At 33.2% G+C, this 14,999-nt stretch overlaps 1 protein-coding gene across 2 annotated transcripts in view; it reads left to right on the top strand.

Annotated features, from left to right (window-relative positions):
* LOC121382945 overlaps positions 1-14,999 on the top strand; it is a 211,391-nt gene that overhangs the window by 121,305 nt on the left and 75,087 nt on the right. For both annotated transcript variants that reach the window (XM_041512633.1, XM_041512632.1), the window contains 7 exons: positions 781-1,007; positions 2,001-2,093; positions 3,021-3,404; positions 4,388-4,464; positions 7,556-7,619; positions 10,548-10,760; positions 12,045-12,156. In XM_041512633.1, coding sequence (XP_041368567.1) covers positions 781-1,007; positions 2,001-2,093; positions 3,021-3,404; positions 4,388-4,464; positions 7,556-7,619; positions 10,548-10,760; positions 12,045-12,156 — 1,170 coding nt within the window. The remainder of the gene's footprint in view (positions 1-780; positions 1,008-2,000; positions 2,094-3,020; positions 3,405-4,387; positions 4,465-7,555; positions 7,620-10,547; positions 10,761-12,044; positions 12,157-14,999) is intronic.

Raw genomic sequence — 14,999 nt, 5'->3', positions numbered from 1 at the left:
TCAGTGACATAGATAGGCCTATGTCTGACAATGACGTAGTACTCGGCAAAATGCCGCGAAAAGTTATTTTGAAACATTTTGCTATTGTCAATTATTTTATTATAATTTCATTGTTTATATATAAAACTGTTAAATTAGTATTAAATTGTTTAAATAGCTACAATCTTTGTTTCCGCTTTTAACCTTGTTTCAGAAAGCATAGATAACCTTCAAGGTGTATTGACAAACCGATTATCAGCTGAGTGATTGACATGTACATGTATTCATACGTCATAACAGATTGTTACGTCCGAGCGTTGGGGTTTTGTTAATAATCATTTAAGTGGAAAATAAACAAAATTGACAGTGATATGATAAATAGAATTCGTCACTCATATTTTTTAATATGGGAAATATCAACCTCGGCCTGTTAATCTGTATTTGTCTCGGCAGAGCCTCGACAAATACAGATTAACGAAGCCTCGGTTGATATTTCCCATATTAAAAAATACTCGTGACGAATCCTCTATTTATTATTTTTCTAATGATAGAACACAGTTCACAACATTTTTTAATTGTGTAACTTATATTTTGTGCTTGTTGAGTACATTGTTGTATTGTTTGTAATGATCAATTTATTCATAGTAAATTTTTTTGTTTTTGATAAATGTGCCATAGTTGTTTTCTGTTTATATTTTTATGTTCATTATGTATGTTTTCTTTGTCGGTCTATACATTAATTATCTCAACCATGCCATTATTCAAACGAAAACTCAATTTCTTTCTAATCCTTTGCTTTAGCATATCCATATTTAACGGGTGAACCGAAGATTTCTGTTCGCCTTAATGAGATGACCAATGAGTTTTTCTTTGTGTGTGAGTTTGACGTGTCTCAGCGTGACGACGTGCAATACTCGTTCTCGTGGTACCACAACGACAGCAAACTTTCAGAGATGCCCGTTGAGCAGCCCGGCAACACAACCGAAGTGAACATCAACACCATCACCGGGATTGCATATGCGTCAAGAGTATGTATATGGCTCATTTCATATTGGTCAGTGTAAATAGTTCATATTGGTCAGTGTAAATAGCTCATATTTGCCAGTGTAAATAGTTCATATTGGCCAGTGTAAATAGTTCATATTGGTCAGTGTAAATAGTTCATATTGGTCAGTGTAAATAGTTCATATTGGTCAGTGTAAATAGTTCATATTGGTCAGTGTAAATAGCTCATATTGGCCAGTGTAAATAGTTCATATTGGTCAGTGTAAATAGCTCATATTGGTCAGTGTAAATAGCTATAACTCTTTTCATGTGGGATGTGTATGTATGTATATAGCTCATTACATATTGGTCAGTGTATATAGCTGTAACTGTCTTCATGTGGGTTAAGTGTATGTATATAGTTCATTTCATATTGGTCAGTCTTCATATTGGTTAAGTGATATATATATATATATTTTTTTTTTTTTTTTTTTTTTTTTTTTTTCCATATTGGTCAGTGTATATAGCTATAACTATCGTCATATGCGTCAAGCGTATGTTTATAGCTCATTTCATATTGGTAAGTGTAAATAGCTATAACTGTCTTCATATGGGTCACGTTATATATGTATAGTTCATTTCATATTGGTCAGTGTATGTATAACGAACTATTGATACACATTAATTTATATACAGATGTTTAACTCGGGAGGTATTCTGTTTGTATTTTTACACATATAACTTTGTAGTTCGAATGTTATGGTCATATGAATACATATTAAATTTATACGTATGAGTAAATATATTGAAAATATCCTTACACTGTAGACAAATTAAACTGGATGTGTTTTTCTTTTTATTTCATTCGGAAATGTTCTTCCATTGATCGGCTATTTTTAGAATAATACTGTCCCACGATTGTTTCTAGTTGATGAATCTCACAGGAAAAGTCCTTGATGAAGTTAAGGAATTCTTTATATACGATATTTACTCTCCTGTCATGATGTATATACATTGACTGAATGTTCGTCTTACAGGTGACTTGTGGGATCTCTGCGTGTTTTACCACCAACTGTTCCACCACCATGAGCCCAGCCAAGAAAAGCAAGCAGTTCACAGTCGAACTGAAGGTAAAGTTTCTTTTACTGTCTCAGTGTGAAGTATGTCTGATACTTCCATTAGCACTTATCACATTAACCGTCTGTTATTGACATATTATCATGATGCTAAACATTCTGTTGAACATTTCAGTCATCACAGTAAGTATATATTATGAGGTTTACACTTAGACATACTGTAGACTTTTATCAGTTAGTAATGGAGTGTAATTTTTGTAGATTTTGAGTTAACATAATTATTTCATCTGATTTTTAGTTTATACAATTGAGTTTATACAATGTGGGGGTTTTAATTTTCAGTTTGTACAATTATTTCATCTCATTTTAAATTTATGTTATTTTTGACATGTTTCTCATTGGGTTGATGCATTTATTGTTTGACAATTTTCACTTTGAGTTAATGTAATTATTATTTTATAAATCATGCATAATCTAGCTGTGTGTAGTTATTATTTTGTGACAGTTGTCAGATGTTGATCAGATTGAGTAGTGTTTCATTACTGACAGAACTCGCACTGAATAGTTATTATTGGCAGATATGAATCTAATTGTTATTATTGTTCAGATACATTGAATAGTTATTATTGTTGACAAATCTCACATCAAGTTAGTGTAATTATTGACAGATCACATACATTGAATAGTTATTATTGTTGACAAATCTCACATCACGTTGGTGTAATTATTGACAGATCACATACATTGAATAGTTATTATTATTGACAAATCTCACATCACGTTAGTATAGTTATTGACAGATCACATACATTGAATAGCTATTATTGTTGACAAATCTCACATCACGTTGGTGTAATTATTGACAGAAATCACACTGAATAGAGTTATTATTATTGAGAAATCTCATACATAATTTGTATTAAATATATGTATTATACTTTGACAAATCTCATATTGAGTCAATATAACTTGTGCTGCCAGGTGTCCACCGATCTGACTCTGATGGAAGGAGGGATGTCGGTTGAGTTTGAGGTGGAGCTGACGGTGCCCTCACGGTACATGTGTGTTGACCACGGCGACGACTGCCGCGTGCACGTCGGGCTAGTTCTCGAGGTGAAGGACGAGCACACGTGTCCCTCGTCTAACCTGACGCACTACCAGTCGGTGTTTGTGTCTCCACCCTCTCAGCCCGGAGAGGCCAGCTGCTCTCTGGGCTTCACCACATGGCCACAGGTGGTCAAGCTGCCCGTGAAGGCGGTCAGTGACATGTTGGTGGACGGTGACCAGGTCCGCTCGGTCCACTTCTCGCTGTCCATCTCCAAACAGGACAGTGTCCAGTTCAACTCTGTGGTCAGCAAACGGAGTGTAAGTCTTAATAACCCGAGTGCCGGCATTTATCTTCTTTTTTTTCTTTTTTTGTGAAATCAGTTTTATTATGTCCTAAATCTGATGCTACAGACCTTTAGTTTAATAATATTCTAGTTCACTCATGACATTAATGCTACATGTTAGTGACTAGTACAAACCCTACATGTTAGTGACTAGTACAAACCCTACATGTTAGTGACTAGTACAAACCCTACATGTTAGTGACTAGTACAAATACTACATGTTAGTGACTAGTACAAACCCTACATGTTAGTGACTAGTACAAATACTACATGTTAGTGACTAGTACAAACCCTATATGTTAGTGACTAGTACAAACCCTACATGTTAGTGACTAGTACAAACCCTACATGTTAGTGACTAGTACAAATACTACATGTTAGTGACTAGTACAAACCCTACATGTTAGTGACTAGTACAAATACTACACGCAGAAACCAGACACTCCAGTCTGAAACACCGTCAGATGGTTTCAGTTAATACTGTCAACGTTCTGCTTTGTAGCCTTGCAACAGGGCTGACATCTTCAGTAACGGATGTCATTGGGAGTGACTGTTTTATAGACGAGACACTAGACAGAAATTCATGGAATCATCTACTATTTTGTCAAATGCTCATTCGGCTCTGCATTGTGCAGATATATGGTTCTGATCATGTGTTACAATTTACCTATTCAGATTCGCTAACATGTAAGCTTAATGTGAACTAGAGCATGATCAAACTGAAAGTCTGTTGTGTCAGATCGGTGTGTTTTACACACTGTACTTTGGTCATCAGAACGTGGCAATATTCTACATACACATATAAATAAGATGGTGTTTGAGGACTCACAATTTACTTAACTTTATTAATTTGCATTATACATTATATTTATTTTATGTGTTGCCGAAGTGTCTGTTGCAAGCCATAATCACTAATTATGTGGTTTATTTGAAATATTGTCTTTCTTTGTTGCCTAGGTTACCATCAAAGATTCAGATCGCACTTCACTCTGCAGTTCTGTGAATGACCCTCACATGAAAACATTTGATGGCAGGTATAACAGATTCCTCTTTATTTTTCTCACTTATCCTCTCTCTTCTTTACTGTTCATCCTTCTTCCCACTTTAACAATCCACCATATTCCTCCTGTTTTTGAACTTCTTTACTGCTTCATCTTTATTCACACTTTAACAACACACAATACTTCTGGTTTTTAATTTCTTTACTGCTTCATCCTTCTTCCCACTTTAACAACACACAATACTTCTGTTTTTTAATTTCTTTACTGCTTCATCTTTATTGCCACTTTAACAACACACAATACTTCTGGTTTTTAATTTCTTTACTGCTTCATCCTTCTTCCCACTTTAACAACACACAATACTTCTGTTTTTTAATTTCTTTACTGCTTCATCTTTATTGCCACTTTAACAACACACAATACTTCTGTTTTTTTATTTCTTTACTGCTTCATCCTTCTTCCCACTTTAACAACACACAATACTTCTGTTTTTTAACTTCTTTACTGCTCATCCTTCTTCCCACTTTAACAACACGCAATATTTCTGTTTTTTAATTTCTTTACTGCTTCATCTTTATTCCCACTTTAACAACACACAATACTTCTGTTTTTTAACTTCTTTACTGCTCATCCTTCTTCCCACTTTAACAACACACAATACTTCTGTTTTTTAACTTCTTTACTGCTCATCCTTCTTCCCACTTTAACAACACACAATACTTCTGTTTTTTAACTTCTTTACTGCTCATCCTTCTTCCCACTTTAACAACACACAATTTCTGTTTTTTAACTTCTTTACTGCTCATCCTTCTTCCCACTTTAACAACACACAATACTTCTGTTTTTGAACTTCTTTACTGCTTCATCTTTATTCCCACTTTAACAACACACAATACTTCTGTTTTTTAATTTCTTTACTGTTCATCTTTATTCCCACTTTAACAACACACAATACTTCTGTTTTTTAACTTCTTTACTGCTCATCCTTCTTCCCACTTTAACAACACACAATACTTCTGTTTTTTAACTTCTTTACTGCTCATCCTTCTTCCCACTTTAACAACACACAATACTTCTGTTTTTTAACTTCTTTACTTCATCTTCTTCCCACTTTAACAACACACAATACTTCTGTTTTTTAACTTCTTTACTGCTCATCCTTCTTCCCACTTTAACAACACACAATACTTCTGTTTTTTAACTTCTTTACTGCTCATCCTTCTTCCCACTTTAACAACACACAATACTTCTGTTTTTGAACTTCTTTACTGCTTCATCTTTATTCCCACTTTAACAACACACAATACTTCTGTTTTTTAATTTCTTTACTGTTCATCTTTATTCCCACTTTAACAACACACAATACTTCTGTTTTTTAACTTCTTTACTGCTCATCCTTCTTCCCACTTTAACAACACACAATACTTCTGTTTTTTAACTTCTTTACTGCTCATCCTTCTTCCCACTTTAACAACACGCAATACTTCTGTTTTTTAACTTCTTTACTGCTCATCCTTCTTCCCACTTTAACAACACGCAATACTTCTGTTTTTTAACTTCTTTACTGCTCATCCTTCTTCCCACTTTAACAACACGCAATACTTCTGTTTTTTAACTTCTTTACTGCTCATCCTTCTTCCCACTTTAACAACACGCAATATTTCTGTTTTTGAACTTCTTTACTGCTTCATCTTTATTCCCACTTTAACAACAGACAATACTTCTGTTTTTTAATTTCTTTACTGTTCATTTATCTTCTCACTTTAAGCTACTGTCACACCTTGCCGGATAGCGTTAACGGACGTCCGACGGAGAGCAAAATGTTCAATCCGTTCTTCTCCGTTCACATGCGTTTCTTGTCCGTTTGTCGTTCGGCGAATGCGTTCCTTGTCAGGCAAGGTCCGGCGAGGTCCGTTCAATCCGGCGGAAAGTTTTGTGCATGCACAAAACTTGGAACGGACTCCACCGGACAAAGGCATCCGCCGGTTGTACGGTTGTTGTGCGCTGGGCATGCGTGTTGTTCGGAACTCGTGTGTCTCTCGTCCTGTACTTGTCAGTTCGCATTCGTTGATGTCCGGTGGACGTGACTACAACCTGACATGCATCAGATGAATCGGAGGTGTACCGCATGTTCAGCGGATGATTACCTGATAAGGAACGCATGGGAACTGATGAATAACGGATGTGTAACGGGGTCCACAGGACAAAACTGACGACTTCAAGAAAAGTACAGTATAAGTACCGTACATGTAACGGGTCTTCACCGGGTCCGAAACGGACAGCGACGTACATCATCCGGGGTATATAATGTGGCTTCCCTGTCTCACCCCCTCAGCACCTTCTGGGACCGTGAAGACCTTCATGATGGAGTGTCGTGTGAGACTCCGCCTGCAGTATCAAGTGGCCCTGATCCAGGCACAGATTGGCCTTCCTCCATGCCTTGGCCTTGCTCTTCCCAGCCTTCCCGGACTTCCCCTTGGTCATCTTGGAGAGAGGTGTTGAGCCAACTGGAGGCTGAGAACTGTTAACTGGGAACTATATTAACGTGCCCACATCCTTTCAGTTCAGGCACGCCCACCCTAGACTTGGTCTCTGACCTCGCCAGTGGCCGATTCCATGGCAGGAAGTGGAGCCTAACTGGGACTGGGAACTGTATTAACCTGCCCACATCCTTTCGGTTCAGGTACGCCCACCCTGGACTCGGTCTCTGACTTCACCAGTGGCCGATTCCATGGCGGGAGGGGTGGAGCCTGATGATACTGTGTTCAATTCCCCTCCCACTTTATCAACACACAACACTCCTGTTTTTTAACTTCTTTACTGGTTTTTCTTGCTTGCCACTTTAACAATGGACAATACTCCTGTTTTTCATCTTCTTTACTGTTCATGTTTTCCCCCACTTTAATAGCACACAGTGCACCTCCTGTTTTTCAACTTCTTTGCTGTCCATCTCCACAATACAGTCCTTGTTCATCCAACTGACAACTACAGGCAGGATCATGTCTATAATCCACATATAATTCTTATTTTGTACTATAATAACTGACCTATCTAGATTGAGTTACTCTTTTGGTAACAAGAAATGTTTGAAATGAGTTGTCACCCTGTTGCATTTGTATTTCAGGAAATACAACAACTTCTTAGAAGGTGAATTTGTTCTGTATCGTCACAAGACTTTGCCTTATGAGGTCAGCTTTAATGTCTTCCATGATGCCTTTGTTTTGCCCTTGTTTTAAAGATACAGATTAAAATACGATGATTTGATTTAAAATTTGTTGCAATATTATAGTAGAGCTTATTGTCGTTGTATTCGTGCTATAGTAAACTATTGATGTAATCTGTGTAGCTCTAGATATGATTCTGGTTATAACACAACATTTTATATGTTATGTATAATAAGTATAGAGTCGTAAATGACGTATGCTGATATAATACACGTATAATAAGTGTACAGTCATAGATATGATTCTAGTTATAACACATATGATATATATATATATATAAGTGTACAGTCGTAGATATGATTCTAGTATAGAGTATAATACATGGTTATACATATTATATATAATAAGTGTACAGTCGTAGATATGATTATAGTTATAACACATGGTTGTATATATTATATATGATAAGTGTACAGTCGTAGATATGATTCTAGTTATAACACATGGTTGTATATATATATATAATAAGTGTACAGTCGTAGATATTATTATAGTTATAACACGTGGTTATATATATATATATATAATAAGTGTACAGTCGTAGATATGATTATAGCTATAACACGTGGTTATATATATAATATATATATAATAAGTGTACAGTCGTAGATATGATTATAGCTATAACACGTGGTTATATATATAATATATATATAATAAGTGTACAGTCGTAGATATGATTCTAGTTATAACACGTGGTTATATATATATATATATATATATATATATATATATATATATAATAAGTGTACAGTCATAGATATGATTCTAGTTATAACACATGGTGATATATATATATAATAAGTGTACAGTCGTAGATATGATTCTAGTTATAACACATGGTTATATATATTATATATAATAAGTGTACAGTCGTAGATATGATTATAGTTATAACACATGGTTGTATATATTATATATGATAAGTGTACAGTCGTAGATATGATTCTAGTTATAACACATGGTTATATATATTATATATGATAAGTGTACAGTCGTAGATATGATTATAGTTATAACACATGGTTGTATATATTATATATGATAAGTGTACAGTCGTAGATATTATTATAGTTATAACACGTGGTTATATATATTATATATAATAAGTGTACAGTCGTAGATATGATTATAGCTATAACACGTGGTTATATATATAATATATATATAATAAGTGTACAGTCGTAGATATGATTATAGCTATAACACGTGGTTATATATATAATATATATATAATAAGTGTACAGTCGTAGATATGATTCTAGTTATAACACGTGGTTATATATATATATATATATATATATATATATATATATATATATATATATATATATATAATAAGTGTACAGTCGTAGATATGATTCTAGTTATGACACGTGGTTATATATATTATATATAATAAGTGTACATTCGTAGATATCATTCTAGTTATAACACATTGTGATATATATATATATATATATATATATATATATATATATATATATATATATATATAATAAGTATAGAGTCGTAGATATGATTCTAGTTTTAACACATGGTGATATATATATATATAATAAGTATAGAGTCGTAGATATGATTCTAGTTATAACACATGGTGATATATATATATATATATATATATATATATATATATATATATATAATAAGTGTACAGTCGTAGATATGATTCTAGTTATAAGACATGGTTATATATATTATATATAATAAGTGTACAGTCGTAGATATGATTATAGCTATAACACGTGGTTATATATATATATATATATATAATAAGTGTACAGTCGTAGATATGATTCTAGTTATAACACGTGGTTATATATATATATATATATATAAGTGTACAGTCGTAGATATGATTCTGGTTATGACACGTGGTTATATATATATATATAATAAGTGTACATTCGTAGATATCATTCTAGTTATAACACATTGTGATATATATATATATATATATATATATATATATATATATATATATATATAATTATAGAGTAGTAGATATGATTCTAGTTATAACACATGGTGATATATATATATATATATATATATATATATATATATATATATAATAAGTGTACAGTCGTAGATATGATTCTAGTTATAAGACATGGTTATATATAATATATATAATAAGTGTACAGTCGTAGATATGATTCTAGTTATAAGACATGGTTATATATATTATATATAATAAGTGTACATTCGTAGATATCATTCTAGTTATAACACATGGTGATATATATATATAATAAGTGTACAATCGTAGATATGATTCTAGTTATAACACATGGTTATATATATTATATATAATAAGTGTACAGTCGTAGATATGATTATAGTTATAACACGTGGTTATATATATTATATATAATAAGTGTACAGTCGTAGATATGATTCTAGTTATAACACATGGTTATATATATTATATATAATAAGTGTACAGTCGTAGATATGAGTATAGTTATAACACGTGGTTATATATATTATATATAGTAAGTGTACATTCGTAGATATGATTCTAGTTATAACACATGGTGATATATATTATATATAATAAGTGTACATTCGTAGATATCATTCTAGTTATAACACATGGTGATATATATATATAATAAGTGTACATTCGTAGAAATGATTATAGTTATAACACGTGGTTACATATATATTATATATAATAAGTGTACATTCGTAGATATGATTCTAGTTATAACACATGGTTATATATATTATATATATTATATATATATATATATATATATATATATATATATATATATATATAATATATATAAGTGTACAGTCGTAGATATGATTCTAGTTATAACACATGGTGTACAGTTGTAGATATGATTCTGCTTATGCTAATTAATCTTTAACTTGCAGGTGAGATCTTTCTATCGGGCATGTAATGGCAGAGCGTCTTGTAACTGCGCTGTCACTGTGAAATCTGGTGATGACGTGATTCTGATCGACCGCTGTGGACCAACAATGGGCACATCCACAAGGAAAACACGAATTGCTGTCAAGATATTCAAAAATGGTCAACTCACAAAACATACTCGAATTTTACAGTTTGCTGGTGGAAAACGATACGAGGTGAGCACAGGACATTAGTGACACGTTTGTTTTAAAGATACACACATGTACTATTTACTGTTATTGACGTTTGTTTTAAAGATACACACATGTACTATTTACTGTTATTGACGTTTGTTTTAAAGATACACACATGTACTATTTACTGTTATTGACGTTTGTTTTAAAGATACACATATGTACTATTTACTGTTATTGACGTTTGTTTTAAAGATACACACATGTACAATTCACTGTTATTGACGTTTGTTTTAAAGATACACACATGTACTATTTACTGTTATTGACGTTTGTTTTAAAGATACACACATGTGCTATTCACTGTTATTGACGTTTGTTTTAAAGATACACACATGTACTATTTACTGTTATTGATGTTTGTTTTAAAGATACACACATGTGCTATTTACTGTTATTGATGTTTGTTTTAAAGATACATACATGTACTATTCACTGTTATTGATGTTGTTGTTGTTTTTTGTTTGTTTGTTTTTTGTTTTTGTTTGTTTGTTTGTTTGTTTTTTTGGGGGGGTTTTATGTTTGTTTTAAAGCTACATACATGTACTATTCACTGTTATTGATGTTTGTTTTAAAGATACACACATGTACTATTCACTGTTATTGATGCTAGTTAATTGTGTTTCTGTGATCATATATTGTTCTCCACTGAATACGCACCAGTCTGATTTGTAGTCGTAAAAATTATACGAAACGAAAAATATATTTAACTTGTTTGTATAAGTAGATGTATTTTGGTAGGCAGTAAATAACCCAAACATTGTATAAGAGGGTCAGTGTGTGTTTTAAAGCAATCTAACACATGTGATAGCTATAACATTTTTGTTTTCCAAAGATTTCAGAATATTATTTTACATGGGCAGTTTCCTGAAATTTCACTGCTGTATTTTTTTGTAGAAAAATATTGAAGGGGAATGCCGGATTGGGTTTAAATATATATAAGTTTGCATTCTGTCTTTCTGCATCAAAGTACATGTCACTGTTACTAAAATAGTAATTACTATCTACCAACCACTCTTCCGATTTTATTTCTCATCCGATTTTTATGAAACTTCACATTTAAGAGAAATTATGCATATTATACATACGAAGTCACGTAGCAAATGCTTAATGTCACAAAATTTTCAGTCAATTTACAGTATTATTTTGAAACCACAAGGTGATTTGCAATGTTTCTCATGCCTTGTTGTGTTTATACTGCCAGTCCTGTTATCTTCATTACGTTGTTGGACACCCAGCACCTGATCATTCCTTATCTTCCTTCAGGTTCACCTGCCAACTGGGACGTACGTCATCGTAAGGAACGGAGTCAGCCGGACGGCAAACTTCCTCAACGTTTGGGTGAAAACATCGGCTGCAGATTTCCAGCAGACAGAGGGTTAGTATGTAACTGTGGTGTCACTGGTGGGGAACGATATGTTCACTTTTCACAAACACCTGATATCATCACTTTTTTTGACAGTGATTCATGTCATTACAGCTATATTTTTTCCAATAAGCTGTCCTGTGCTAGTTTTGATTTAATGAACTAGTCTGTAAGTAGCAATCCTCCATTTGGCAGTGCAGGGAGGATGTATTATCTAGTAAAGGATCTCCTAGAAAGAAGCTGTCCTCCTATAGATGAGGTACTAGAGATTCATCGAACCAATCACCATTTTGACAAATGCCCATTCGACTCTGTATTGTCGTATATGTGATGTACATGATTAAGTCTGTCGTCAGAGTTAGTATTTACCGTATGAGTGATGTACATGATTAAGTCTGTCGTCAGAGTTAGTATTTATCGTATGAGTGATGTACATGATTAAGTCTGTCGTCAGAGTGAGTATTTACAGTATACACGTATGAGTGTTGTACATGATTAAGTCTGTCGTCAGAGTGAGTATTTAAAGTATACCCGTATGAGTGATGTACATGATTAAGTCTGTCGTCAGAGTGAGTATTTACAGTATACCCGTATGAGTGGTGTACATGATTAAGTCTGTCGTCAGAGTGAGTATTTACAGTATACCCGTATGAGTGATGTACACGATTAAGTCTGTCATCAGAGTTTATATCTTAATGTACGTGAAGTAGATGATCAAATCTGTGATCACAGTTTGTATCTTAATGTATGTTTAGTTGATGATCAAATCTGTGATCACAGGTTGTATCTTAAGTATGTGAAGTAAATGATCAAATCTGTGATCACAGGTTGTATCTTAATGTATATGAAGTAGATGATCAAATCTGTGATCACAGGTTGTATCTTAATGTATGCGAAGTAGATGATCAAATCTGTGATCACAGGTTGTATCTTAATGTATATGAAGTAGATGATCAAATCTGTGATCACAGGTTATATCTTAATGTATGCGAAGTAGATGATCAAATCTGTGATCACAGGTTATATCTTAATGTATGCGATGTAGATGATCAAATCTGTGATCACAGGTTATATCTTAATGTATGCGAAGTAGATGATCAAATCTGTGATCACAGGTTATATCTCAATGTATGTAAAGTAGATGATCAAATCTGTGATCACAGGTTATATCTCAATGTATGTGAAGTAGATGATCAAATCTGTGATCACAGGTTATATCTCAATGTATGTGAAGTAGATGATCAAATCTGTGATCACAGGTTATATCTCAATGTATGTGAAGTAGATGATCAAATCTGTGATCACAGGTTATATCTCAATGTATGTGAAGTAGATGATCAAATCTGTGATCACAGGTTATATCTCAATGTATGTGAAGTAGATGATCAAATCTGTGATCACAGGTTATATCTCAATGCATGTGAAGTAGATGATCAAATCTGTGATCACAGTTTGTATCTCAATGCATGTGAAGTAGATGATCAAATCTGTGATCACAGTTTGTATCTCAATGCATGTGAAGTAGATGATCAAATCTGTGATCACAGTTTGTATCTCAATGCATGCGAAGTAGATGATCAAATCTGTGATCACAGTTTGTATCTCAATGCATGCGAAGTAGATGATCAAATCTGTGATCACAGGTTATATCTCAATGCATGCGAAGTAGATGATCAAATCTGTGATCACAGGTTATATCTCAATGCATGCGAAGTAGATGATCAAATCTGTGATCACAGGTTATATCTCAATGCATGCGAAGTAGATGATCAAATCTGTGATCACAGGTTATATCTCAATGCATGCGAAGTAGATGATCAAATCTGTGATCACAGGTTATATCTCAATGCATGCGAAGTAGATGATCAAATCTGTGATCACAGGTTGTATCTCAATGTATGCGAAGTAGATGATCAAATCTGTGATCACAGGTTGTATCTCAATGCATGCGAAGTAGATGATCAAATCTGTGATCACAGTTTGTATCTCAATGCATGTGAAGTAGATGATCAAATCTGTGATCACAGTTTATATCTCAATGTATGTGAAGTAGATGATCAAATCTGTGATCACAGTTTATATCTTAATGTATGTGAAGTAGATGATCAAATCTATTACGAAAGTTAGTATCAATAAGCATAATGTATTTGCATAATATTTGAGTTTTTATCAATAAGCATGATCTCTTTGATTAAAGTTACAGTGTCTGGTTACCATATAATAATATCATGTACAAATATGAAATACAAGTTCAACTGCACTTTTAAAAAATTCGTGTGTGTTCGCTATGAACGGAGAACGTCAAAAGTATACGCTCGATTCGTCGCCTGTGCGGCCATTGCTCGGCAAATCACAAACGACAGCCTGTTGTCAATTTCAGTTAGCACGTGCGTTTGCGGATTTGAAATTGTAGGGTTCGTCTCAAAAAATTAAATGAGAAATCTTGCGCTGTACAAAGAACGTTCGGTTGAGGATACGTACTATTCTTTCGTTAAACCGGTTTTGATCTTGACAACGTACTATCGACAATCGTACCTTCCTATTTAAACATTAATATTTTATAAAGTGTTAGTAGAACTTTCAAACTTTAGTTTGTATAACACATTGATCTTGTATATATTTTTAATAAAATATACTAAAGTAGAAAATGACCGTTTTCACTTTTTAATTTTACTTGTGGTAAAATCGACAAATTCAAATAAATATTATTTCGTTTGGAAAGGGTAAAGTTAGTTTGTTTTCTTTAACGACATCAGTTTTAGAGCATATTGATTTAATAATCATCAGCTATTGGATGTCAAACGTTTGGTAATTTTCTAATAGAGGAAATGGGCGCATGTGCAGGGGATAGAGTA

The sequence above is a fragment of the Gigantopelta aegis genome, chromosome 10 (assembly GCF_016097555.1).
Source record: "Gigantopelta aegis isolate Gae_Host chromosome 10, Gae_host_genome, whole genome shotgun sequence".
Lineage (NCBI taxonomy): Eukaryota > Metazoa > Mollusca > Gastropoda > Neomphalida > Peltospiridae > Gigantopelta > Gigantopelta aegis.
The sequence above is the reverse complement of the archived record's forward strand: the minus strand, read 5'-3'. Positions and strand labels throughout refer to the sequence as shown.